Genomic DNA, 25,844 nt, shown 5'->3' with positions numbered 1-25,844 from the left:
GTACGTTACTCGAACAGACGAGTAAACGCGAAAAATCTCTCTAGTTTTATTATTATCATGCTAATTTTTTTTTCTTCATAGGGAATTATCGCCAGCTCTTTCGAACCTCCCCCTCTCCTTATTTGCTCCAATACAGTCGTACACACATTGATTTTCGATCGCGGCCAAAAAGCACTCGCTCTCGTTGCCGTCCGGCGGCGGCGGCAGGCGTCTCTTGGGCACCGCGGATTCGGCCGGCCGCTGCCGCCGCCACCCCAGCGCAGACAAAGGGGATGCGTTTTATGTTTTGCGCGCTTTAGTGCCGAACACCGGTCGGCGGTGAGGGGAGAGGCGGGTTGGTGCCGGGGTGTAACACGGCGGTAACACAATATGGGTTATGCCGCGACGTGCGGGCGCCACGCACGTCCCTTTGGCGGCGTCAGGTTGACCGCCGGTGGGCGTGGCCGCGCCGTGCCGCCGGCTTATCGAACGCGCACGCGGCGCAACTGGTCGGAGCGGCGGCGTCGCGGCACCCGCGACGGCCGAGCGCGACACACCGACGGAGCGGCACCGCACACAGTGCCGCCGTCGCTCGAATGGCCCGGGTCCGCCGCATCGCGCCACCTCAGTAGTAGTCATATGGCTACGCGACGTCCACGGTGGCCGCCGGCTACCGCCGCCGGATACTATTACTACGCTGTCCTGCTCGCCGCAGTCGCCCTGACAGCGGCCGCGACGGCCACGCAGCAGCAGCACCACCTGGCCACCACCGCCGGTCAGCCGGCCCAGAAGACCGCGGTCAAAGATAAGTCGGGTAAGCCGCGCGCCAATACAATATGCAAACACCGAAACGATCAAACATTAACAATACATTTACGTTTAAATAATATATTATATATATATAGTTTATAAAATGTATTATTTGTAGCCCAATTATCTTAGTATACAATTATTAAGATCAACAGTTTAAGAAAGTAAACAATTTAATTAAGTACACATATTTATATATCAATCAATATGTCCATAGGCGACAGAGTTCAGAGGGTACCGCTCAAAACTATATGAAGGGTACAGGAAAAAATTAAGAAAAATCCCTTGTTTTTTTTTTTTAATCTAAGAAAAAACCCTGTTTAAAGAAATAATGTATTGCTTAACGGCCTTTTCCTATTCTGCCCCTGTACTCTTCATATTTTGGTTGACTATAAGTATATAAGTACAAACCTAGAAGTTGGCCAAGTTGTGTCTGGACAATTATTATCAGGTAAAAGTGATTTCAGACCGGCAAAAAAAGTTTCACTGTATAAAATAACACCAAAAAAAAATAACACAATATAATATTGTGTAAAAATGAATACATTTCCTGGTGGCAGTGTGGTAATTTTTTTTTTTTTTTTTGAGGGGTGAAAACGTTACCAAGCCAAAATTTGCATATTATTATAATTAATTGCCGCAACGACGACAAATATCGATTAAAATGTTTTAAAAAAATACAATAAAAAAACATTTCAAACAAAAGTCATGAACTAAATTTACAAAAAAAAAATTTTAAGGAGAACTCTAGTTTTCTTTCAAAACTCATAATGTACAATTTCACAGTTGTACTGGTCACTTTACACGTTTGAGTTTTTATTCAAAACAATAATTGTCAAATTTTCCTATATTAAACATACATATTTTTGAAAATTACTTACCCACAGCGACCGTTTGCTTAGCTAAAAAAACCTTCTTTTTTTTTTTAACTTCAATAATTATTTTACACTCAAAACTCAGGTTGGAGTTTCTGTCTGAAAGTATTTCCTAACTTATAAGTTTTTGGAAAAGTTGTGCTTTCCCAAAACGAGAAGCTGACATTTGATTTGATTTATATTGTGTTTTTTGCTACATTTCGCTTTCAACAAAACGTATACTTACTTGTGAAATTATTAATTCCGACCAGGAATAAAATCTTAATGTGGAAACCCAATTACAACGTGGTTGCCGCAAAACGGGGGGGGGGGGTTGTAAATTAAATATAAAGTTTAATAATTGAATAAAAAATAAGTAAACGTACAACTTTTTGTTTTCCAAAGAACAGAAGTGACCAATACTTTTTAAAAAATATCACTGCCAAACGACAATTCCACTATATTTTTATTTTAAAACGTTTAAGTAGATTAAAAAAATATCGATTTTCCCATACAAAACGTATTATGTCTTTTTAAATTGTTTACACGATGCAAAAAAATACAAATCGATTGGTTTAAGCCCTAAGTGTGCTCTCAGAGTAAATAGGCTTTCGATTAAAATACAACCACACGAATATTATTACAAAAAAAAAAAAATAACAATTTATTGTAGTTGAACACAACACAAATTAAAATAAATAAGCGACGCCAACTTGAATGTGTATCGAGTATCGACAAAGTATATTTATTGTATTTTGTCGACAAAAGCTCGTTTAAATAATAATATATATATATTTATTTTATTATACAATAATTCCGTTTAAAATAAATTGTTCGCTTTGAATGTAAAATCCGAAAGAAAAAAAAACTAAGAAAATCTAAATAAACAAATTATAAATCGTCGCCATATTGTGTTATTTTGTAAATATTATTTTGAATCGAAACGTTTTTTTCTAAAAATAAACGCTAAAAACTGTACAACTACTTTGGAAAAAAGACACAAAGAAGTCACCAAAATAAAAATGTAAGAATAACAACATTAAAGACTTACAAACGAATAATAAAAAAAGATACCTATTGACAAGACGCTTAATAAATAATAATAATATAATGTCACGTGACGTAGGTACGACGGTTTTTAATATTAATTAATTAATCTATTAATATTAGTTAATCAATTAATAATTAATATATTACATTTTGTACTTACTCGACTGGTTTTTTTTTTGTAAATTTTCCACAAAGACTCAAACGAGGAAAATAGTAATATATACATTTTGAAAAATATCTTGAGCCGGAAATTAAGTCTTAAATCTATTATTGTACAAGTGTTATTATTACATTGTGAATAATACAATAACTATACTGCGTTTACTATACTGTTAACTATTTGCTCTTCTTGTTGTGGGTTTTACACTGTGCATCATTGAGCACACCTGATTATATTTGACCAAAACATAGTTATAAATTAATGTTAATCAATTAATATCCACATTTATTAATTAATTTTAGCATTAGTTAATCGATATCCACATAATTAAACTAATAATCGCATTAATTATCCTAACGTTCGCATAATTAAATTAATTTTCACATTCTCGTTAATTAATTAATATTCACATTAGTTTATTCACATCGTCATTAAGAAATCAATGTACACATAAATTAATATAAATTAATTTTAATTCGTTAATGAACGCACAAGTGTGCGCCGGCGTTGGTTGTAGTTAAAGGAAACGGGGAAAACCCAGGTAAGTCACTTTGTTTTTTAAATCTAAGAAAATCAAGTTAAAACAATAATCTAAAATAAATGTTAAATTTTTCTTAACAATATATTACTCGTATTTAAAAATAAATAACAGAATAGTTTTGTACGAAAACGAATTTTTTGGCAACAAAATTGCCATTTTTTTTTTTTTCATTTAAAAAGCGACTTGTCTGTTTTTTCAATTGATTAATTTAACACTGATTAAATTACACGATCCGGATCGTGATCACGATATGGAATTAATCGTTAATTCACGCTTTTTTTTTTTTTGAGACACTTGTTGGGTTTTTTTTTGGTTTATGCACTTAACAATAATAACAGTGTTACACAATCTGATATTGCTATCGGTTTAATTAAGACATAACGATGCGATACGAGTCCCATCCGTAGGCCGCCGCATTGGCCGCGATGAATATGCCACCGACCAGCCTGTCGTCCCACGTCCAGTCTCGGTTGAATATCGCCAAGACGACGATCACCGTCGATACCAGGTGCAAGATTGCCCCCACGGCGGTCGTATAAAACGTCTGAAATGTACAAATAACACAAAAATAGTACACAAACCATAATATAGTAAAAATATACACAGCTATAACGTCATAAACGCCCTGTACGCGGCAGCGATTTAACCCTCCGGTGGGCGCGCTTTTCTTGTTATCATAAGGAAACAATGAGATAACAGCATCGGTGCTGCCACGCGGCCGCCGGAGGGTTAAACGAGAGGGCGAGCGACAGTGTGACCACATTAAATAAACTATAGATATTGATAATAGATGAGTGATAATAGGTATTGACGGGTGATAAAACAGATCAAAGATTTCGGTTAGTAACTCCGCTGCTGGAAAGTACCTACAAAGAAACACGGACGTGTACAATTAAAGGATCCTGGTACTTCGGGCACTTCCTCAACTAATCTCTTACCACTTATCTCTAATCTTAATCAGAGTGACACATTTTCACGATGGTTGGATTTTGTGCACCGACCCCCAGCTATAATATCTATATCGATAAATACTTTTTTGTATAGGTCGTTGAGCACTGCACAGTATGATCCTCATCAACTATATAGATACAGATCAGTTGATAAACTCGAATTTCACATTTATAATGTAACAATGTTTTTATAGAACATTAATTTTCATTAATCTGCACAATATCCGCCCTAGCGGATCACTTCTGCCGGAGGCCCGTCAAGCATTAGATAAGGATTTCCTGTTGCCGTCAACGAAGCTCTTGTATAGACATTTCCCGTTGCTATTCTCCTGTCTACTCAATTTTGACATCATAATATTTGTATACAACACTACAAAGTCTGGGTAACCGATATCGCGAATAAACCTGCCGAATCATTAAGAGATTTGGTATAGGCAGAATTAAAAAAAATATATAATATTCTTTCATAACTCATCGGCTTCTGATTTTCTGTTCTCTTATCAACAATACCTTATCAATAATCTCTTATCATAGTTATTGTGAAAGACAAGTCATTCTTTGAGTCTTAAAAAAATCGTTTTTATCGTTCTCGAGGTGTAAACCGAAAAATAATCGTGATATTAATTTAAAAAAAAACATAATTAATGACATAATAAATCGAGGTCTTGATCTTCCCATTAACGTCAACCCAACGCGTTTTTATGATAAACAATACAGTGGCGTGCCCGACGGGGAGGAGGTGGAGGACATGCGTTGGGGGGGGGGACGTCCCGTCGTCTTGAGTTATTAAGTTTCCGCATATTATAAGCAAGGAAATGTTTTAAAAAATGTAAATAAAACGTGACATCATTGTGAAAAAAAATACAATTTATTTTTAAAATCTAATCTCTAAACAATTTTTATAGTTAACAAAAAAATGATCTAAAGTCGTCTAAAATCACATATATACAGAATGATTCTTTTATCTTACAGGGTTTAATAAGAACATACAATTCATTTTTCATATTGTTCTTATATAGGGGTTGAAAATCAAAATTATTGTGAAAAATCACGATCACATAGTATAAAAACATAATATGAAAAATTATTTTTAATCCCTATCAGCTATTGAGTGGCCCATGGTCAAAGAATCACCTTGTATATATAATAAACTAGGTTGGTAAGTGTACTTGCTGCCAGTAGAGACAATTGAAGTTACCATTTTCTGCAATGTTTGTGGGAATTAGAATCTTATCACATGAAAACATGTTTATAACACTTACAAGTCACAGACTTCTACACTAGTTAGTGTACAAGTTAAGTTGATAACACAGAATCTCAGATATATATATATATATCTGTGTCTAAAATAAAGCGTTTTTATTTTGTGGGTACCGTCGGTTTACCGCGGTGGTTAACCGCGGTATACCACAACCTGGGTTAAACATAGTTACCGTAGTTAAACCGTACAATGTTCCGTTAATTAATAACTATTCCAATGTACTAATAATTGTTCGTGTAATTAAAATTATTTAATTTGGACCTTACACTCGAATGTCTCGAATACATAATATTACATTTATACCAAAATGCGAAACGGTAAAAGGTCAAACAAGGTAACCGTATTAGTATATTTTGAAAAACACATGTCGCACTTCACACACGACGAATTAATAATATATTATAGTCCCACTACAGCTTGCGATCAATACCGACCGGTCAATTATTTATTTATTACTGCTCAGCCATAGGTGGCAACACTGGGGGGGGGTGGAACATGACATAATATGATAAGTCTTACAATGTTTTTTTTTTTTTTACATTTTACAATAATAATAATACAGTCGACACAGGCAATGTCAACACGATTGACTTTATTATTATGAGTTTTTCTATACCAATATTTGTGTTCACCCTCCCACCACCAGTTTATTATTATTTATTATAAATAGAAATAAAATAAACCGTCGGTTGGTACGCGTTTTTGTGTATGGAAATAAAAAAAACATAATGTAATCATATTAACGTATCGAAAATTCGTGACATTCCTATCATTTTAGAACACAGCAATATTATTATTACAACGAGGCTTGAACCGTTTTTTTTGTTTTTGACATGGTTTGCCACTACACTATTGCATGGAAATTGGCAAAAAGTCCTGACATTTTATTTTCATATAAACACAACAACGTTTTTTTTTTGAAGTGTCGACGCGGAAATAGTGTTATTATTTGTTTATCATTTTCCATTGTTATCATATAATATGTTAAAGTCGGGCCGGCGATAGACTACATTTTTCAAAAAAACCTCACCTCTCTAAACTAGGAGTTGTTTAAAAAAAAAAAAATATTATTATTATTTAAGCTCTGCGTTTCCGAAATTATATAAACGGATTTGCAACATAGGAACATGTACAAAATTAAAAATCAAGCCCTAACCGTTTTATCTTTTCCCAACTCTAAACAACTGGGATCATGTTTTTTAAAAAAAAACTTATTAAAAAAAATGATTTTTGTTTATTCAAAGTGGTCACACTGTCGCTCGCCTTTGCCACATATATTAACCACAGACAATAGGAAAACAGATAGCTCACTCAGCGTGTAAACAAAAACCATGAAGTCACATGACTTAAAATGAAAATCAGTGTGACCGCAGACTCGAGCACAAAATTTCACAAAACTATATCACAGATTAGACAAAAAGAAATTATCCAATCCGTGACAAGTGTGACTTAGTGCACACTTGTTATAAGTACACTTTTTGATAGCAGAAAATTATTTTTTTTTTATAAAAGTTCTTGAAATCTCAAATTTATATTTGGTGTGATATTTACATTTACAATGAAAACTTTGAATGAAATGTAATTTCCTCTTCCGGACAATGTCAATGTTGTGACTTAAACAAACGTGCGCTGGGCCATCGATATAATCTGTTATCATATTTAAATCATATGATTGATAAGAAACTCGTACAATAATATTGCAAAATACATATGCTACACTGATATCTTCGCGAGTCTCTGATTAGGTTTTTTTTTGAAAATTTCCTTTGTTTACTGACGAGTGAGGTATCTGTTTTCGTATTATAGTCTGTGTTTTAACTCTATGATGTGTAGTGTGACTTATATTTATTTAGGATAGCTAAGAGATCCGTTCAGTTGACACTGTGATGCGATGTGCGTTCAATTTCGTGTTAAAAATGTCCTAAGGTCCTAAGGTCGTGTGTTGGATGAACACAAACAATAACAAATAATAATAGCATGACAATGGAATTCTATACAATATTCCGGTTAGCCAATTTTTGTGAGAGACCCTTTGGAGTTGCCTTTGGGCGTTTGACAAATGCGAAAAAAGAAAAGTAGGGGACGTGAACGGTCGTAGTAAATGAAAAATAAACGTCTCTGTTCGAGAAACAATAACAAGACGTGATAAATTATATGAAAATAGATGATCTTCCCGGCGGGTGCACAACAAAAAATATAAAAAGAATAAAAATAAACGGCGTTTGATGTAAAGGCACGCCAGAAATCTGACTCGAGACCCGTTTTTGAAATATTAACCACAATGACGTGTAATTGATTATACCGTTTTGCCAGACGTGTCGAAACAACAGAACATGGATTGTATTTTTTTTTTCCCATCCTTTTCTACCATTTTTTTTTTGTTTGTATACTATCCGATTAGGTGTCAAAAAAAAAAAACAATAAATAATACTACTACTTTGGGCTTAACCCGCCCGTTTGGGTTTGAGAATTATTGAAATCATTTTTCACAGTACAAAATAAACATAAGTTGCTTATGTTTAGGATTTAGTAAATAAAAAACAAACGAAAATTGAAATTATTTAGTACTTACACTTTGTGTACAAAAATATTAATAAAAGATCATGCGACGTCTAAATTAATTCAGACATCGGTTCTAAATATATAGACAATTGAAAAAAAATGAAATAATTTATTATTCTAAAAAAAAATGAAATTCTGTTGTACAATGTAAATCAATATGTTACTAAAAAAAAGATAGTGTTTGAATAATATCATCTAATCGATATAAAAAATAATGGGTATGAATAATTATACAACTAATGTTATAAGTAGACTGTTTTTTTTTATAAAAATTACCCAAGTATAACAACTTCAGTGTACGTATGAATTTGGCAGTTTATATGTTAACATTTTTAATATTGATTGATCAAAGTAGCGCCTAATTACTACAAATCACACTTGTACTGAAAATACTAGTGCGACAAAAATTTATCTAGATTTTTTTGGTTTGAGTATTTTTTTTTTTTTTTTTAAGAAATCGGCTGGGTCAACCTGTGCGGTATCGATTGAACGACTTTGGAATTCGCTGAATTATTTAATGTTCGTGCTATGACGTTATGTATTCGAATTAAGCGTCTTCGATAAAAGTAACGTGGAATTATCGACGACCGAAAGGGTTTCAAATTTTAATTGTATATATATATATATATTTAAGACTCTTAAACCGCTGTTTGTTTGTTCTTAAGTATCGTGGAAATCTGCTGAGCAAAGAATGTGCAACCCTTTAAATTTCAACAAACCGTCATAACTCCAGACGACTATCCTTCTGGGAAAACACAAATATTTGAACAGTATGCACAGCTAATTCCCACGTTGTTCAAACTTATCTCATGATTAATGATTACATTTTTTTTTTTTTTTTTTAGCCGCCCCGAGGGTTTTTTTTTTTAATTACAAATATAATATATATATGTATTTATAAAACAATAAACACACAGAGTACCCTTCTCTTTGATATTTGAAGGGGTGGAGACTTTTTCTATACTTCTCTTTTCCGAACAAAAACTTGGGACTTTACGTCTGAATATTAGACTGAGGGTAGATCTAAAAGCGGGTCAAACTTTTTTAAGAATTAAGAAAAACCCCCCCCAAAAAAAGGAGGGATATTACACTTTGGCCGTTGTAAATTTCTAGGTTGCTACGTGTCAACGAATCGACCCAGTCAACGGGTCTTCGGAAAATAGTTTTATTATATTAATATATATACAAGGTGTTCCAGCATGAAAAGTAAGTAATAGGTGATTGGACATCTGGGGGACCCCCAAAAAGACCCCCGTTTTCATTTTTTCGATAAGTAAAAAATTGAAGATTTCGACAGTTTTAAAAAAAAAATAATGACTTTAAAAAAAAAAAATTATTTCCCGTTATTCAGTGCAAAAAGCTCAACTTTTAAGATGGGTCACATCATTTTCAGTCTTTTTCAGCCCCTAACTCAAAAAATGATAAGAGAAAAATGATTTGTGACCAGAAATAAATGATAAGTGATAAAAGGTAAATGCTAAGACATAGTTTATAAGGATAAAAGAAAAGAGATCATTGGTAAGAGATAAATTATGAGAGATTAGAAATGAATGAAAGATGATAGGTGCTCAATGATAAGAGTTTGGAGATAAATAACTAGAAACAAGAGATAAGAAATAAATAGTAAGATATTAGTGATGAAAGATAAATGATTAGAGACTAGAGGTAAGGAAAAAAAAGATAAGATAAGTGATAAGAAAAGAGATAGGGGCTGAAAAAGACTGAAAATGATGTGACCAGAAGGGGGTTATTATTTATTTCTTATCTCTTGTTTCTAGTTATTTATCTCCAAACTCTTATGATGTGACCCTTCTTTTAAGGTGAGCTTTTTGCACTGAATAACAGGGAATAATTTTTTTTAAGTCATTATTTTTTTACTTAACTGTCGAAATCTTCAATTTTTGACTTATCGCAAAAATAAAAACGGCGGGCTATTACTCTCACCTATTACTATTACTATTACTATCGCGGCGGGCTATCACCTATTACTTACCTTTCGTGCTGGAACACCCTGTACATGTTTTCGACTCCTAATGTGTCCGAACATTAAGGTTAGCTTGTGTACTTGAACGAGGTCTTTGATCTGCACCGATAACATCAAGCGCCGGCACCCGAGGTCGGCGCAAAAGGTCAAAGATTTCCATGCCCCCGGAGGGACCATTAAGACCAGCCCGTGTGTGCGTGCGAGCTAAAAGGATTAGTTAGACCTTTCGCCTTTCAATTCAGGGGAGGTTGGTGGGTGGGTCTAGGGTCATTAAACGCCGTTCGTTTAACGTGGTCAAAGCCGCGTGTGTTGTTTACCAGCTTTTCCGACATGGATTCGGATCTGACCAGGCTGGCCAACACCACTATGCCGATGCCCAAGTATCCGTAAATGGTCAGCAACACCAAGTCGCTCAGCAGGGCGCTGTTGGCAGGCCAGGCGGCTTGTCCGAAAAACGGCACGATGCTCAATACGGAAAGTACCTGAAAGTAAAAATAAAAAAAAAAAAAATCGTAGTATAGAGTAAAAGAATTTAGAGCTGCGACGTCATATTATTATAATGCATACTCTATTAATTGTAAGTTGTACTGAACACTGCACAGATCAATGGATAAATTCGAATTTCACACGATAATGTTATAACTGATAAGTCATATTATGTTTTTATCACGCCCTCGCAGTAGTGAAACAAAATGAAAATCGTGTACCAGAGAAATGTAATTTTGTCATTCTGGTCACACTGCACCTCGCCTTTTCGCTTACTTCATAATATTTTCACTTATTGCGACCCCTTGTAATATACTAAAAAAGCAGTAAATTTAATCTTTTCTTTTTTTTTATAAACGAAGGTCTTATAAATATATGTCTGACCTACTAAATCTGAATTCACTAACATAAAGATAAAATGTATGAAGAGAAAAATAATCGAGAAAATCTATTGGCATTATAACAACTATATATATACACGAGGTTATGCCAAACTTCTTGGTCGAACAATGAAACACAAAAGGGTTGGAATTAAATCTGCATCAAGTATTCGAATATTATTATTGTGGAAATATTTGTGGCTATGTAATAGTAATAACTTTGTATCGGCTCTAGTTTGTAATGACTTATGTGTATACTCATTACTCTATAAGTAAACACTGATGATACGAAAAAAATATAAAACCGAGGAATCTATTTCAAATGTTTACTTCTTGTTTAAAATCTAAAAACTACATCATGTTGATGATGATGATTAGTCATCAAAAACAATATTCGATGACTAACATAATATTATCTGTCGTTGCCCCCAAAGTGTTTGCGTTAATCCTGAATTATCAAGAAACTAGTCACTGCTTTTGTATTTGCCTAAATAAATAGAATAACCGATGTGTAATTTTCATTCGAAATTGCATACTATTCCGGATAACTACTTGAAATCGCCAAAGTTGTCTTCAAAGATGAGTTGCTTGAAATCGTATAAACTCATATTGTACAATCATATTGCCTATTGTCATAATATTATAGTTTACAATAGAAAACTACTATTTTCCTCCGAGTAATGTGCTTGGAAATGAATAATACTATTGCTAATGTTTTACTTTTTTCCATATTACAAACCACTTTTTCTGGGCCTCCACCAAATCAGAACCGAAATCACGTTTACGAATTATCGACAGTTTTTACAATGCATCTACTTATTTACACAGCTCATCCACATGTGATTGATAAATTGTCTAAACTATTGTTAAACTCCTCAATAGATTTTGCCTCAAGGTCCCTTATAATAAATGAATACTGTTATTTATCAGTGTTAGGCAATATGCAGTGCTGTAAAATATTTCAATATCCAAATTCTTTTTCAACAAAACTGACTGATTAAATTGATTATAACTAATTGGAAAAAATTAAAACTTTTTTTTTTTGTATTTAAAAACTGACTTTGTCCGAAATCATAGACATTTATCTTTTAAACGTCGTTTTGAGGGTATACGTTACGTTTTATCAAATTATACTTTTTACCCTGTTGAATTAAATTAATGTACAATGTTTTTTGTTGGATGACGTACGTGTAATTGCACCTGTATGGTTTTTTTTTTTTTGTAAAAAATAGTTATGAAACATTTACCGACAACATTTCACACTATACGATTTTGGTAGGTATTAACGGGCAAATTACAAAACAGGTTACCATTGAATAATATTGTACAGTTGCAGTGGCACGTTTGAAGTTTTCACATTTAGCAAAACCACTGTTAATAAGGAAATGCACCTAGCTGTAATTAAACCACCGTTGCTCGGTCATAAGAGCTGTGTACCGTGTTTGAAAATTTCACTTATGCTAATTGAATTATACAATAGAGCAGTAGCAAGTCTTGAAGAAAATACAATTTCCCTCCTAATATGGTTCAACACGTACGGTACGTTAGAAATACTGGGAAAACTTCATAATTATAATATATGGACTACTGAAAAACTTTATAATTTATTGGCTAAACAGCCGACAATTAAGTCTTGTATTGATTATTATTTATTATAATACCTCTGAGAGTACTTGCAGTCTGTGGGAAAATTCGTTTTGATCATTCCGTTTAACATTCTACGGTTTTAAAAAAGTTTAAAAGAGAAAAAAAAAATCATTTTTTTAACAAACAAGACACATTCGAATTTTTCCCAGAAACGATTATACGTTATTCTGAAAATACTTTATTTCAGATACAACTTGAGTGGTTTTTTTTTTCCAACACTTAAAATACAATGTGGAAATGTTTACACATAACTTGTACTATAACAGACAACTACGCCAGATAACAGCTCGGCGGTATTAAATTTTATACCGACAACTTGATGGTTTTTTTTTAACTAATTAATGTATCTTCAGTGTAGTTGTAGTTGGTAAATTGAAATTTATTACCCGTTATAATGTACAACGAATTGCATTAGGAGTGAAATACAATTTCGATAATTGGCAGAGGAAACAGAATAGAACATTTTTAACAGTTTTAAATTTTGATCATTTTGAGTTATACCAATCAGCCACCCCGTTTTGAATGCTTGATCATTATTAAAACAAAATAATAATAATAATAATAATTTTTTTCGCCGTTTTCCGCATAGGTTAATGTCCATATTTTTGTCAATAAAATGAAACGGTTTATTAAAAAAGTAATTTAGGAATGCCAGCGAAAGAAGGATTTGCTTAGAGAAGTTGGATGTTGAAAATTATAACTACAAAAAATATATAAAATTCGGTAAAAAAAAAAATGTTTAAAAATGTTTCCAGTTTTGTAGAAAATAACTACATACATAGTATGTTATTCACTTAAAAGTTCATAAATCGCAAAAAAATCTGGCGTCGAACGCAAAAAATCTAACACACCCTTTACCGGTAAAAGACAAACATTAATATTTTCAACCTAACCTAACCTAGCGTGTTGACGAACAGGATTTTTAAGCAAAGCAAAAAAATAAATCACTCACCACTTCCAACAGTTTAATCCGGAACACGATGGAATCGGTCAGCTCGGTCATTTTTTTTTTTTTTTTTAATTTACAAATGCGCTTCTTTTTTACTTAAAAAAAAAATATATATGAAATTAAACGGTCTACGCGTTCGAAAGCATAGTCGACGGCATCTGTTGATTTCTGTACGATGACTAACCGGCCAGAAAGAGAGAGAGGAATATCCGCACGGCCCACTATCGGTTATCTATTATTTATTTTACTTATTTTTTTTTTTTTTAAGGTGAGGTTTAGCCGCTCGAGGTGAATACCTAATGAGCAATGATATAACATATATAACAATAATAAACGTTTATGAAAATATATCATGCAGCAAACGGCACACACAAACGCGCGTGGTACGCCCCCGTTTTACTTTTTACGGCTACTAATATAACATGAGAAAAAAAAAATTCAAAAAAATTATTATTTCAAAACAGTCCATATTGTTTCTAACGGTATCCGTCTTTTGAATTTCCCAGTGGCCCACGGTGCGGCTAATATGCTGATCCTACAAATATCTTTAATCCCTACACACTAGGAAAGTGGTGATTTTGTAAATAAATTGGTTTTTTATCACTACTTACTATATTTATTACCTTAATTGTTAACTTGTCGTTGTATATGTTGAGCAAAAAAAGAATAAAGTCCGTGTTATTATTTATACTGTACGGAATTTTTATCTCGAGAAAAATATGGGCGTTTTGTAGTTTTAAAAGACCGTTTCGGATTTAGTAAACGAAAGAGGAAATTGAAATTATTTAGTTTTCTCATTTTGAGAACAGTGACATTTTATTGTACAGTGTAATTGATAAGTTGTTAAAAAAAAATTAAAAGTGCTAGAAACCATAGAGGGATGTACACGATTTTATGGCATTAGAGACTTTAATAGTCAAATTTGTATTGGTTAATAAGCATAGGCACAATTTGGGCGGTGACTCGGGTGTGCTTTTGAAATAAGCACCCCCAGAGTAGTTTAAGCCTACACTCTTCATCAGGTTTCTAACGGAAATGTGACCCTGGAAGTATTTTAGGTAATTCAAAAAAATGTATATACAAGAAATATGGTTTCCAAAGCGTTTTTAATAGATTAATGTAAATTGTTGTTGTCAAAAATTATCTTTAAAAAGTATATAAAACAATAACTGATTATTGAATTAGAATATTAAGTGTAAAATATACTTAATGGACATAAATTTGTATTAAGTTTGTTTTTCAAAATAAAATTTCACCCAACACTGTAAATATGAAATATATAAATTTGTATTTTTTTTTCCAACATTACATTGCACACAGCAGCTGATGCAGTCAAAACGGCTAGTACCACATGACATGAACAAGTTTTAATATAAAACATGACGATTTATATTACATAATAGGGGGGGGGGAGGGTTTGTTTGATATAAAAAAATAAATCGCCACTAAACCCATTTCGTTTTATATTCTATACATGTATAATAAACCGGTGTAAGTATAAAAAAAAAAAAAAAAATGCGGGTGTATAGTATTTTATGTTGTGATTTACTGGTGCGTTTTGTGTGGACTACATAACGTTTTATTAATTTTTTTTTTTTTTTATTATGAATTCCGTCCGTTATACGGCGAACCGCATTATTTTTATTGTATATTGTTATTTTTTTACATAACTTATATGATATCGTGTTACATCCCGGTAAAGTTTCCCGCTGTTCTTAAAAAAGCGGTTTAAAGCTCTTCTTCAGCCTAGTCGAGAAAGTGGTTCATAATGTTTTTACAATAACGTGTTTACATTTTTTTTTATTCTTGCGCTGAGATCCTCGATATCAGAAATTGTACCTAAACGGTACTTTATGTGGCTAAAAGCTTGCAATAAAAAGCCACCCCCTTCCCCTTTCGAAAAACACCCGAATGATTTACAATTTTTAAGCACATTGCAGCCATTTTGGATGCTTTTTAATTTAACCCAATGTGATTTGGGGTCTACACTATGATGACCACGTTCTGGATTTTTTTTTTTTAATATTTCAAGAACCGAATTTGTCATAAATTTCAATGGGAATTTGCGCGTGCGTTTTTTATGAGAATTTTGTATTTCCCATTATTTGGCAGCTTTTTACCACTATCTGTGGGCCGTACGGTGTCTAGGGCCGTTTATTGTCGATTTAATAACAATTAATATTATATTATCGCGAAATCGAATGCAAATTTAAACGGACAGTGCTAAGAGCTGTTGTCTCGCTAAAGCATTAATCACCAGCAAACAAACGAGCGAGACACGGATTGATTGATGTACTGCGAAGATAATCGACAAGATCGTCGAAGCTCAAGAACATTAACGCCATTGGAGAAATGAATGGATGAATATCGTCGGATTCCCGACGGTCAATCCCAGGCTGTATTGAAAGAATAATTTATTTTCATTTGATTAGGTATAAAAAAATCGAAAAAAAAAAATAATGAAGAATTGTTTTTCCGCCGTTACACTACCAAAGTCTTGTCGTACAATTTTCTCTAACGAAGAAAATCTAATAATATATTAAGGTGAATTCGTAGATAATTAATAAAAAATTCCAAAATAATGTTTGCCAAAACAACCGTTTGTGTATAACAATGTTTATACAAAACCGATTTAACATTCTGATCAAATCTGATCATCCGGATATTTTCAACGCTAATATGTAAATTTAAACACTTAAGTTTGGTTTTACTATATATGCTTGCCACTCGTTCGTCAAAAAAAAAAAATATGTTCACTGTTTCCTAGGTAACAACTACATACATATTGTAATATTTTCTAAAATTTCATAACACAAAAATCGTTTCAAATTCAAAACTAACCCACCTTTTGCTGATAAAAATATCAGATATTGATAAATGCAATATTAATGATCTTTCGGTTTGTACACATTTTCACATTAGGTGTTTATTTTTTTTTTTATTCTAGTATTTTATATACAAATATGAGCAACGCGGTGGTAACGTACCTTAAAATATGTACCTTACTCGAGTGTACGCCGACAGATAAAAAGCGTTGGTATAATAATAATAATAATAATGCTATGGACTAAGCAAATACTGATTGTTGTTAATCTTTTTAAACGACTTTAATCTTACACAAACGACCGGGCGACAAAAAAACACCGTCACCGTCGCTAATCGCCAACAACAAGCGAATATATTTAACCAGAAAAAAAAACACACACAGAACTTTTACAACATACTGTAACATTTAAAAAACGCTATTATATCATTTCCAGGCGTTTCCAAAATATTACAACAGATAATTGCAACACAAGAGGAATTCTATTTCATTTTTATATAGACCTTTAAAAAAAAAAAAAATTACTAAAAAATGAAATAGACGATTAGTTATTTCAAAATCATTATTTGTCATTTACATAGAAATTGCTCAGGTCTGATCTCATACATAATAATAATAACATGACAAAATATGTCTGTATAGTATATGCATACAAAAGATGGGCGGGGCTATTATGATATCTTGCACAACTCAACTACTTAGCAAAAAGGCTGTAAAGCGACACACTCTCGAGTGAATTTCCCGGCTTTGCCCGTGATAACATACCTATAAATATATTTAGACTATGGTTTAATTTTTTTTTTTTTTATTATATGTCGAGTCGTCCAAATTGACATAAGTTACCTACAGAAAAATAAAAAATAGTCATAGCTCAATGGAATAATATTATCAAACCCACGGTGTATCTCTTACACGGTACGATTAATGTTTAGAATGTGTATTAAATTTAAAATTAAAAAAAGCTTTAATTAAATACTCTCGTGTTGGCACTTAATTAAACAGTAGAAACTATTAAACTAATCTCGATCCAATAAGATTCGCTACTTTCGGGCTGAACCCCTTTTGTTAAAAAAAAAAAAGAGAAGACACCGGTTCGAATAATCTCAGTTAATCCCCTCAGGGCCAAAACTTTTTCACATTATCAGTGTATATTATTTTTTTAAGAATAATCAGATACCGTTTTAACGTGGATATAAAGGGGAGAGGAGAGGAGAGGGAAGGGGTAGGCAGGTGCGCATTTATCAAATCCGCGGTATTTCTCGAAGAGTGATCATTTTCGGTATTTAAATTTTACAACAAAATTTGAACTTAAAAATGTTTAGCCATCCTCTTCGTGTCACTTCAAAAGTAGAAATTCAGTTGATAATAATTTACTGTTTACCGGACAAAGTCAACGTTGTGGTTGATTATGGTGTTCGCCATAGTTCACTGATGATTAAATAGTATTTCTCTAATTATTCATTAACAGACAACGCTGCCAAGCCATTCCAACGTCGCGTTTGTTTTTCAAGTGACCTACCCCACGTGTTAGAAGCTGCCTTGAATGTATCAGCCGTAGACCTGAAATGGCTATTCATTGATTTTTTTTTATCTTTTTTTTTGCTGATAAGCATATCAATAATTCTGGTTGACACATTCTGTTGACCAGGATACATCATAAATGGACATTTTATGGTTGGCCCTCCCTCTTGGTGAGCTGCGCCACTTTCGGCAAATGAGCCATCAAATTTGCGATTCTCTTGCTAGTACATTGTCTTTTGACAATTACATTATATTGTTTTTAATTGATTTGTTGTAGAACTCCAAAGGGCTATCGACTGGCTGACTTTGCAGAGGGGTAAAGACTGGGGATGGGGCAGCGGAACGGAGACGGCCCGAGCGATCGTCGCGATGGAGATGACCAAGACCGGAGGACGTCTGGAAAGAGAACTGAGCGCCAAGCAATTGGAGATTGATCTTTTGGCCAGACTTTGGCAGCACCACGATCCAGATTCGGTGACCCTTCAGCAGCAAGACGACGAAGACGAAGCTCTGACTGTAGCCAACATAGCAACTTACTCGTTGGCGTTGGCCAGTGCCTGTCACGATCCAAGGCAATTTCACGGACACGATTTGATCGGTATCCATATTTCTGCTTACACGTTAAATGTCTGTATTAACATGGATATGTTTTTTTGGCTTGTGGGTCTCTATCTAGAATTATCGTCATGGCGACAACGAAAGGTTAGGTAAGGTTTTACGAGGAGGTGTGTACAACCAACCCCCCCTGATTTGCAACAAATTATACCAGGGAAAAAAATTGTGCGAGAGGATGGCAGGAAAAACTAAGATTAGTAATAAGAGACGGCTGATAATATCTGGAAACAGCGTCATCGCAACACCGGTACGCGAAAGTGAGGGAAGAAACGGAAAGGGATATTTCCTTCTTCTAAGCCAAAAAACATGTCCATGATTATATATATTTCCAACAACGTCAGTAGTACAGCCACGATGAGTTTCCATCAAGGGTTTGTATAACCCTTCCGGAAATTGTATTGGATCATTTATTGGACATCCCGGATTATTTGACCTTGTGCCACACATAACACTGCCCAACATGTCGGTTTACTTTTCATGATCGGCGACTCCTTTTTTTGTACTTTCATACTTATTCGTTGCACGTAAACTCTATATTCCTATTCAAACCAAACACCTGCCAAAAATGATTCATTCAAGTGTCATTTGCTTTTGTTCGTCTATTTTCGTTGTACCCTTATGTGACAACTGACAAGCGTACAATTCGACTGGGTGTACCCGCGACCTTTGTTACAAGTCCGCCCTAGCTTTGGCCCTGACTGGCGCTTTTGTGTGGTATATCTTTGGTTTGCCTCGAAACAACGACCATAACCCATTTTTTTTGTTTTAGGTTCTTTACTTCAACACGAAACCATTTCCGATTTGGACTTCTCGTACAGTTCTTTGGTAGCTTGCGAATCGGGAACGCACGTCAGGAAGAGGCACATTAGGAGATTAATGGAAATTGCAAACACAAAGCATACAGTCGGTAAGTCAGTTGGTGTATATGAACGCGGACCACGGTCCGGATGATTTAATCTTGTCAGCCGGAATTATTTGTTCTGTAGATTCACTGAGCGTGGCTATACTGGCACTGCAGTGCGTTGAACACGACCACCGCAACAGGAACGTAAAACCTTTGCTGAAGAAACCGTTGGCCACTCTGATGGCACTCCAGCAACCGGACGGAGGATTCGGTAGCCTTCACACTACCGCTTTGGCAATCCGGGTAAGACATCCGAGTCGCGGACGTCCTGCTGTGAGGTGTTTTACTTATGTGTGACGCCGGCTTATGTGTAGGCACTGCAAGAGGGCAAGGCCATTTGGAACCGGACTAACGCGGTCGACTGGCTGTTGAATCATCAGGGACCCGACGGCGCCTTCTTCGACGTGACCACCACGGCCGAAGTGATAATCGGGTTGGCTCGCGTGTCCGGCGTTACCGAAGGAATAGCCGACCATTGCGACGTGCGACCGGGAGCAGGTGAGTGCGTGCATTTGAGCAAAGGGAATGCGAACGGAGATTATGAGTTGGGCGGCAATGAACGGGAGGAAACGGATTAAAGAGACGGGGGAGCAGAAAGAAGAACGGTAGGTGTGAGAGATCAGGGGAGGGAGAGACCCGGCAAGAGATTGCCCTCTTTCGCGTCCCACCCCAATATGGCTATCTTTCTGCCTTCCCTTTTTCTCTCCCCACGAATGACCGTCCAAATGGCTACGTTGTATGGTTACAGACAAAGACAACGTGGGCACGGCGGTTATTATACCGCACCCGACACCGGTGCAGAGCAAATATCCGGCGCCCGTCAACTTTAGCCAGGACACCATCACCGACGAATACAGGGCGCCGCAAACAACGGAAAACGGTACCAACGTGACGGTCAGCTATTCGCTGTGGATCGGCAGCAACATCACGGAAAAGAGATCCATAAACATTACGGCCAACCACAATGTAACCTTCTACGAAATCATGCAACGAGCGTCCATTCTGGACAGTGCTTTCACGTGCGTCACAAAGCGTATATTTTTCTATCCGATGGTGCTATGACTTGAGCCGGGTTCACACGGTCCACTCTGGAAGACGGTTTTCGATGAATTCGTTGTACAAACGAACCGTGCAAATACATGGTGTTTTTAAAAAAAGAATGGCGGGGTTTCAAACGGCTGTAGGCTGTGAAATATTGGACCTACGGCAGGACTTCAATGAAAGAGGGAGCTGTCAAGATTCGAACGACTGCCACTAGATGTTTCATAGTCGTAACTGAATTCTCGATCACTTATCTCGTGAGGACCCCGTCTTAACAAACTGAACAATGAGACGGTTGGCGACACAAACAGGAACGTGGCAGTCATTCGAAACTTGACAACTCCCTCTTTCATTCAAGCCCTACAGCGCTCTGCTGTAGGTCCAATACTTCACAACCTACAGCCGTTTGAAACCCCACCATTCTTTTTGATACACCCTTTGTTATCAAAACCGTCCGAATAGTGATCAGGTTGGCTCAGGTCCAGCTTTGGTTTACTTTGAACGGTTCGTCCAGCGCGAACCGTGTAAACCCGTTGATTTTTTTCCATTTTTGTTAGTCATACTTTATCACCGCGAGGAAATTAAATTTCCCGACAATTAATATCACATATTATAATATAAACGAGAAAGGGGAAACAAAATGAAACCAATCGAATAAAAAGCACGCCCAAACACGATTGCTTACAAATTTAAAGCAATAAATAGCGACTACAGCTGTCCTGGGGGGAAAAAATAAGGGTGATACGGGAGTTGAGAATATTTATGGTAGAGAGAGAGAGAGAGAAAATAAACAATGTTTAAATTCAGTTCAAGTCAGGTATAAAATATGGCCAAATATATAAGTGTTGTAACTTCGTACTATTTTACATACGATCATGTTAAGTGAAGTGCCGTTTATGTTAATAATGTCGATTTTCAACTGCCAGCTTTTACATAAATTGAACATACGTTCCGCTTGCAAAGTTTAGTATAATAATGCAATATAGGAATTCAAAAGACTTAACAACCGTTCGGAAAGCGAACAGAGAAATGTTTAACAACTAACAAATCCTACAGCATCTGTCTCAGACTTTCAACAAAATAACTCTTTATTGTACTGTTAAATCTAAAATTAATATTAAAATATATTTCAGAACATTCACCCTCACTCAAAAAGTTTGTAACCAAACAGTTGTATAGGAAAGTTTAAAAGTACATATCTTACTGTCATTTCCCAACTTTCATTAATAGCCCTATTAAAAAAATGAACGTGTTAAGCAGATGTGTAAACTATTAAGTATTGATGATAACTGGAGGACTAGAGGGTTAATAATTCTACTTTACAGAGGCTGAAAATGTATAGCGATTGTTGACAGGTTGACTTTTTATGTTGACATTTAACGAAAAGGTTTGGACTTTTAAAACAAAATGTCAATCATCATCTTTGTTATTACTTCAAAGGTCGAAATTCCAGAAAAAGGTCGTCGCAGGGACGTTTTGTTTTTATTTACCCATTAAACCCATAAGCCAGGAGAGTGAGACCTAGACATGTGAGAATTTTCATGTAAACTGTCATTGTCTTAATTGTTTTAGGAATGACAAAATTGAATTTTAACCATCCAGATCTACTGCCAGATTTTAATGTTTCCCATTCTCGAATTCGCTGTATTGCCAACTGATAATAACCTGCTAATCTGACCAAGTCGACGTTATGGTTGGTTTTGGAGTAAATGTAGCAAGGTTGCCAAAGTAGCTCACTAATGTTGTGGCGTGTCTAAAATATTATCGATTCAATGGTATTTCTCCAGAAATGATCCTTTAGCGGACAATCGTTGTCATACTATTCCAATGTTCTTTTTTTTTTTTTCCAAGTCAGGGGTGTGAAGAAATGGCTATTAATTGGGTTTGTACTATTTTCTCGTGGCAGCATATCAATAATGAATGGACAATTTTTTGCTAGGCTTGCCAAAAACAATGATAATGATCCCCGAGACCGAGTCCAACGCACGTAGTCTACAGACGATCGATAAACACGTCGTTTATGATAAATAATACATATCAATTTATAACTTGAGTACTTTTTCCCCGCGACTGTGTTTAGATTTTCTGCAACGGAATGGCCCAACGGACATTATGTTCACACTCTGTCCGGTCTCAAGGAGGAACCCATGAGTTATCACTTCTGGCTGTTGTACAAACTGAAATCGTGTCCGGACCCACAAAAACCGCCCAGCAATCAACTGGTGGCACCGACTGGCGTTGACGATCTGATCGTGCAGAACGGCGAACATTACTTATTTTGGTACAAGAAGCTTTAGACCAAAAAAAAACAGGTTGGTCACACTGTAATGCGGTTTAACTCGACCGAATCTGACACGTCCAAGTTGGGTTTTTCTTCCTTCGAATCGTTTATCAACTCGATGAATTACTTTCAATGCTTTGTATGTAATAACTTGCTAACACCACTAATTGTTATTTTCAAAATAACGCGGTTTAGTTTATCTAAATGTAGATCGCAATTTTTTATAAAAAAAATTCCCTGCAGTGAGCATTGTCCCAAAAAAGATATCAAAAATGTTTTATTTATTTAAAAAATATACTTCGAATAGAAAATTCAATATAATTTTGGAAAACTCTCACTCGTTGGAGAATTTTCAAGTAAGTAAAACCGTTCTTTGTATACAACATGTTACTCATGAGAATGTAATAAGACCACACATAATTAACGGGGCACACATTTATGATACACCCTGTATATTATTATTATTGCCGTGTTTTATTTCTCATAAAAACACACAATTATATTCTTAGTGAAAAAATTACAATGTTTTTTTTTTTATATAAAAATTGGTAATTTTTTCTAAGAGAAATTTCGGAATAAGCTCTTAACTGTAAAGCTCTTTTCACTAAAATTTAACATATCAAAATTAATTGAAATAATATCGAAAAAGTAAATGCACTAAAGTAATCCTGTTAAAGGGGGCAACGACTGAAAAAGGTTTAGTAGATTTTATCGAATAGTTTTTAACTTGGCTAGTTTACTTATTTTAACTTGAAATATACAATTTTTTTTTATTTCAACTTACTAGTTGAAAAACCTGTGACTTTGCCCAGCCTTGTTTAAGTTCCTATACAACAATTTATTGTTAATAATATGTTCTAATTCGTGCGTTGCGGTTTGTTTCAGAAGTGCATTTGGAGAATTTCTCGAAACGATTAACGTTTTTACATTAAGGTCGACAATAAAATTATTAAAGGATAAACAATATTTGATTTTAATTTTAATAAAAAAAAATGTCTCTTTCCCCCCCCCCCCACTTAGAACCGTGATTCGTATTTAGACTTGTCCGAAACTATGTGTCAAAAGATAATTAATTGTCTCTAATAATATTATAGCAATGTACACGCTTAAAAAAAAAAAAAAAAAAACATTTATCACGGAACGCGTTTTTGGGTAAGCATATTTTTTTTTTTCGTGTTGGAACGGTTGAAGTTTTATTGAAAAAAAAGAAAAAGAGTGGAAGAAATTGAGAAGGTGTAAAAGATAGTTTCTATTCAATTATTATGTAAAACGTGTTCCGTGTTGGACAGCAAAATATAATTGAACTTTTTTTTGTTATACTTACAAACAAAACTTAACATTGTATACTTTGTAGCCTTTGAGCCATTATTGATTTTAGCTTAACGGTATTGTTTTAGTGTTTTTACCGGAAATCTAAACAATCTAAACATTACTAACCCAACGTGTTTACTTTTGTACTATTATGTGTATGTAACTGTATTATGTTATTCGCTGGATTATCATCACAGGTAATATTCAAAGGAAGACTGCGCGGACAGCCAACATTATATTATCTCTTATTGTATTCACCAAGGTTAGAAAGAAAAAAATTATTTTTAAAATATGCTTAGAAAAATTAATACTTATGTTTTTTTTCTTAACCTTATCGAATGTTAATTTTTGGAAATTTCTATTTTACTCTCGCGTTTGCTTAAAATCAATATTTTCATTTAATTTTTTTCTATTATTATTATTAACAAATATATTCGATTTACGATTATAGAGATTATAATATATATTATATACCATTGTAATCGGCTCTTAATTACGGTAGTGTTACTTAGGTATTTTTAAAATTCTTTTAACGTTAATTAAGAAATAAAAAAAAAAAATTATTTAAATAAAATTGTACAACTAACTATGTTATGCCTATTTTATTATATCAACCAGAGTTCTACAAGTACAGAAGAAATGAAATACATAGTTTAATACAAGGTAAAAAGAAGTGAAAAAAATTAAAATTTCGAAAATGGTCCACTGGATGTTATTATTACATTTTCCACGATTTTTATTCTTCAAGCGGTAAAATAAATGTATTTATTAATTTGCAAATTGACCATTTTAACATTTAAGTATTTTAGAAATTATTGTTTAGGTATAAAGCTGAAAGTATAAAAATTAAAAATATTGAAAAATAATTTAATTTATTTGATTACAGGACACTGATTTTTCAAAATAAAATCTGGTGTCTACAAAACTAGTCAAAGAACTCGAACCTCTCTAAGTAGGCATAATTTTATCAGGTTTATTGGGTCTAAAATGAACCAAAATGGCTTATACTCATAGAAAAAAATACCTGTAAATTAATAATATTACCTCGAAGCTTATACAAATAACAGGATCCACTTTTATCTTAAATATTGCCTATATAAAACTCCTTAAACCCGACCGCTTCAAATCTTCCCTTAAATAAAAAAAAATTAACTACAATTTTTTAACAAATTCATATATGCTATAAGCCCCCACTTTAGATAGGTTTACCGTAAGTCTATTTTTCAAACCTTAGTCTCTAATCTACACCTAAAAATAAAATAAACATTTCCATCACTTATGAGGGAAACTGTTTTTTTTTATTTTATTTTTTTGGTGTTTGTCAACGCATATCAATACACTAATATGGCTATACAAATTTGGAACTGATTCTATTAAATTGTTTTTTTTTTCAATTTGTATAGTAACTTTATTACAATTATTGTTGTAAATTGTACCGACTGCATTCGACTGTGTATAAATTGCCTATTTTTACTCCTAGTATTTTTATCGAATAATAAAATCGTCCGAAGAGCTCTACTACTTTCCAAAGCAGACTGTATATTTTTTTTTACTATTTATCAATTCGACGTAGCCGTTTTAATTTATGGTAAAAAAAAAAAAAAAAAGAATATTAAATGTACAATGGTGGTTGTTATTTGAATTTCCCATATGAGACTTTCAACCGATTGTTAATAAAAATATATGTACACGGTGCATTTTTCTAATGGGTCCCCGGAGGTCTTGACCGGAATA

The 25,844-nt window shown here is 34.2% G+C and overlaps 2 protein-coding genes across 3 annotated transcripts; one reads left to right on the top strand and one right to left on the bottom strand.

Moving 5' to 3' along the window:
* The first annotated feature begins 570 nt into the window (after nucleotides 1–570).
* Nucleotides 571–23,932, top strand: LOC126841317 (uncharacterized protein CG3556). Of its 2 annotated transcripts, none has more exons than XM_050577717.1 (8): nucleotides 571–793; nucleotides 18,236–18,556; nucleotides 19,343–19,480; nucleotides 19,560–19,720; nucleotides 19,792–19,975; nucleotides 20,226–20,496; nucleotides 22,599–22,830; nucleotides 23,688–23,932. In XM_050577717.1, exons 1-7 carry the CDS (start codon nucleotides 619–621, stop codon nucleotides 22,813–22,815), a joined length of 1,467 nt encoding a protein of 488 aa, XP_050433674.1. In that variant the 5' UTR covers nucleotides 571–618; the 3' UTR covers nucleotides 22,816–22,830; nucleotides 23,688–23,932. The 2 variants fall into 2 exon arrangements, with proteins under 2 accessions (XP_050433674.1, XP_050433673.1); XM_050577716.1 differs by having other exon boundaries at nucleotides 23,685–23,932.
* On the bottom strand, nucleotides 3,112–13,792 carry LOC126841318 (uncharacterized). The gene is made up of 3 exons (XM_050577718.1): nucleotides 13,617–13,792; nucleotides 10,469–10,633; nucleotides 3,112–3,938 (listed from the first exon to the last, which is right to left on the bottom strand). The coding sequence occupies exons 1-3, from the start codon at nucleotides 13,665–13,667 to the stop codon at nucleotides 3,765–3,767; spliced, it is 390 nt and encodes a 129-aa protein (XP_050433675.1). The 5' UTR covers nucleotides 13,668–13,792; the 3' UTR covers nucleotides 3,112–3,764.
* Nucleotides 23,933–25,844: the final 1,912 nt, after the last annotated feature.

This window comes from Adelges cooleyi, unplaced genomic scaffold (assembly GCF_023614345.1).
Source record: "Adelges cooleyi isolate 19-005CV unplaced genomic scaffold, UGA_ACOO_1.1 ACOO_flye_CR_arks_rails_tigmint_CR_PRNA_381, whole genome shotgun sequence".
Classification (NCBI taxonomy): Eukaryota; Metazoa; Arthropoda; class Insecta; order Hemiptera; family Adelgidae; genus Adelges; species Adelges cooleyi.
This window is presented reverse-complemented; position numbering and strand designations above follow the sequence as displayed.

Bases quoted from the DNA above. Each gene is read 5' to 3' on its own strand.
- LOC126841317 (XM_050577717.1), top strand. From the start codon at position 619: ATGGCTACGCGACGTCCACGGTGGCCGCCGGCTACCGCCGCCGGATAC. The intron at 794-18,235 runs GTAAGCCGCGCG...GATTTGTTGTAG, and splicing joins CGCGGTCAAAGATAAGTCGG to AACTCCAAAGGGCTATCGAC. The intron at 19,481-19,559 runs GTAAGTCAGTTG...TTTGTTCTGTAG, and splicing joins AAACACAAAGCATACAGTCG to ATTCACTGAGCGTGGCTATA.
- LOC126841318 (XM_050577718.1), bottom strand. From the start codon at position 13,667: ATGACCGAGCTGACCGATTCCATCGTGTTCCGGATTAAACTGTTGGAA. The intron at 10,634-13,616 runs GTGAGTGATTTA...TTTTACTTTCAG, and splicing joins GGATTAAACTGTTGGAAGTG to GTACTTTCCGTATTGAGCAT. The intron at 3,939-10,468 runs GTAAACAACACA...TGTACATTTCAG, and splicing joins AATCCATGTCGGAAAAGCTG to ACGTTTTATACGACCGCCGT.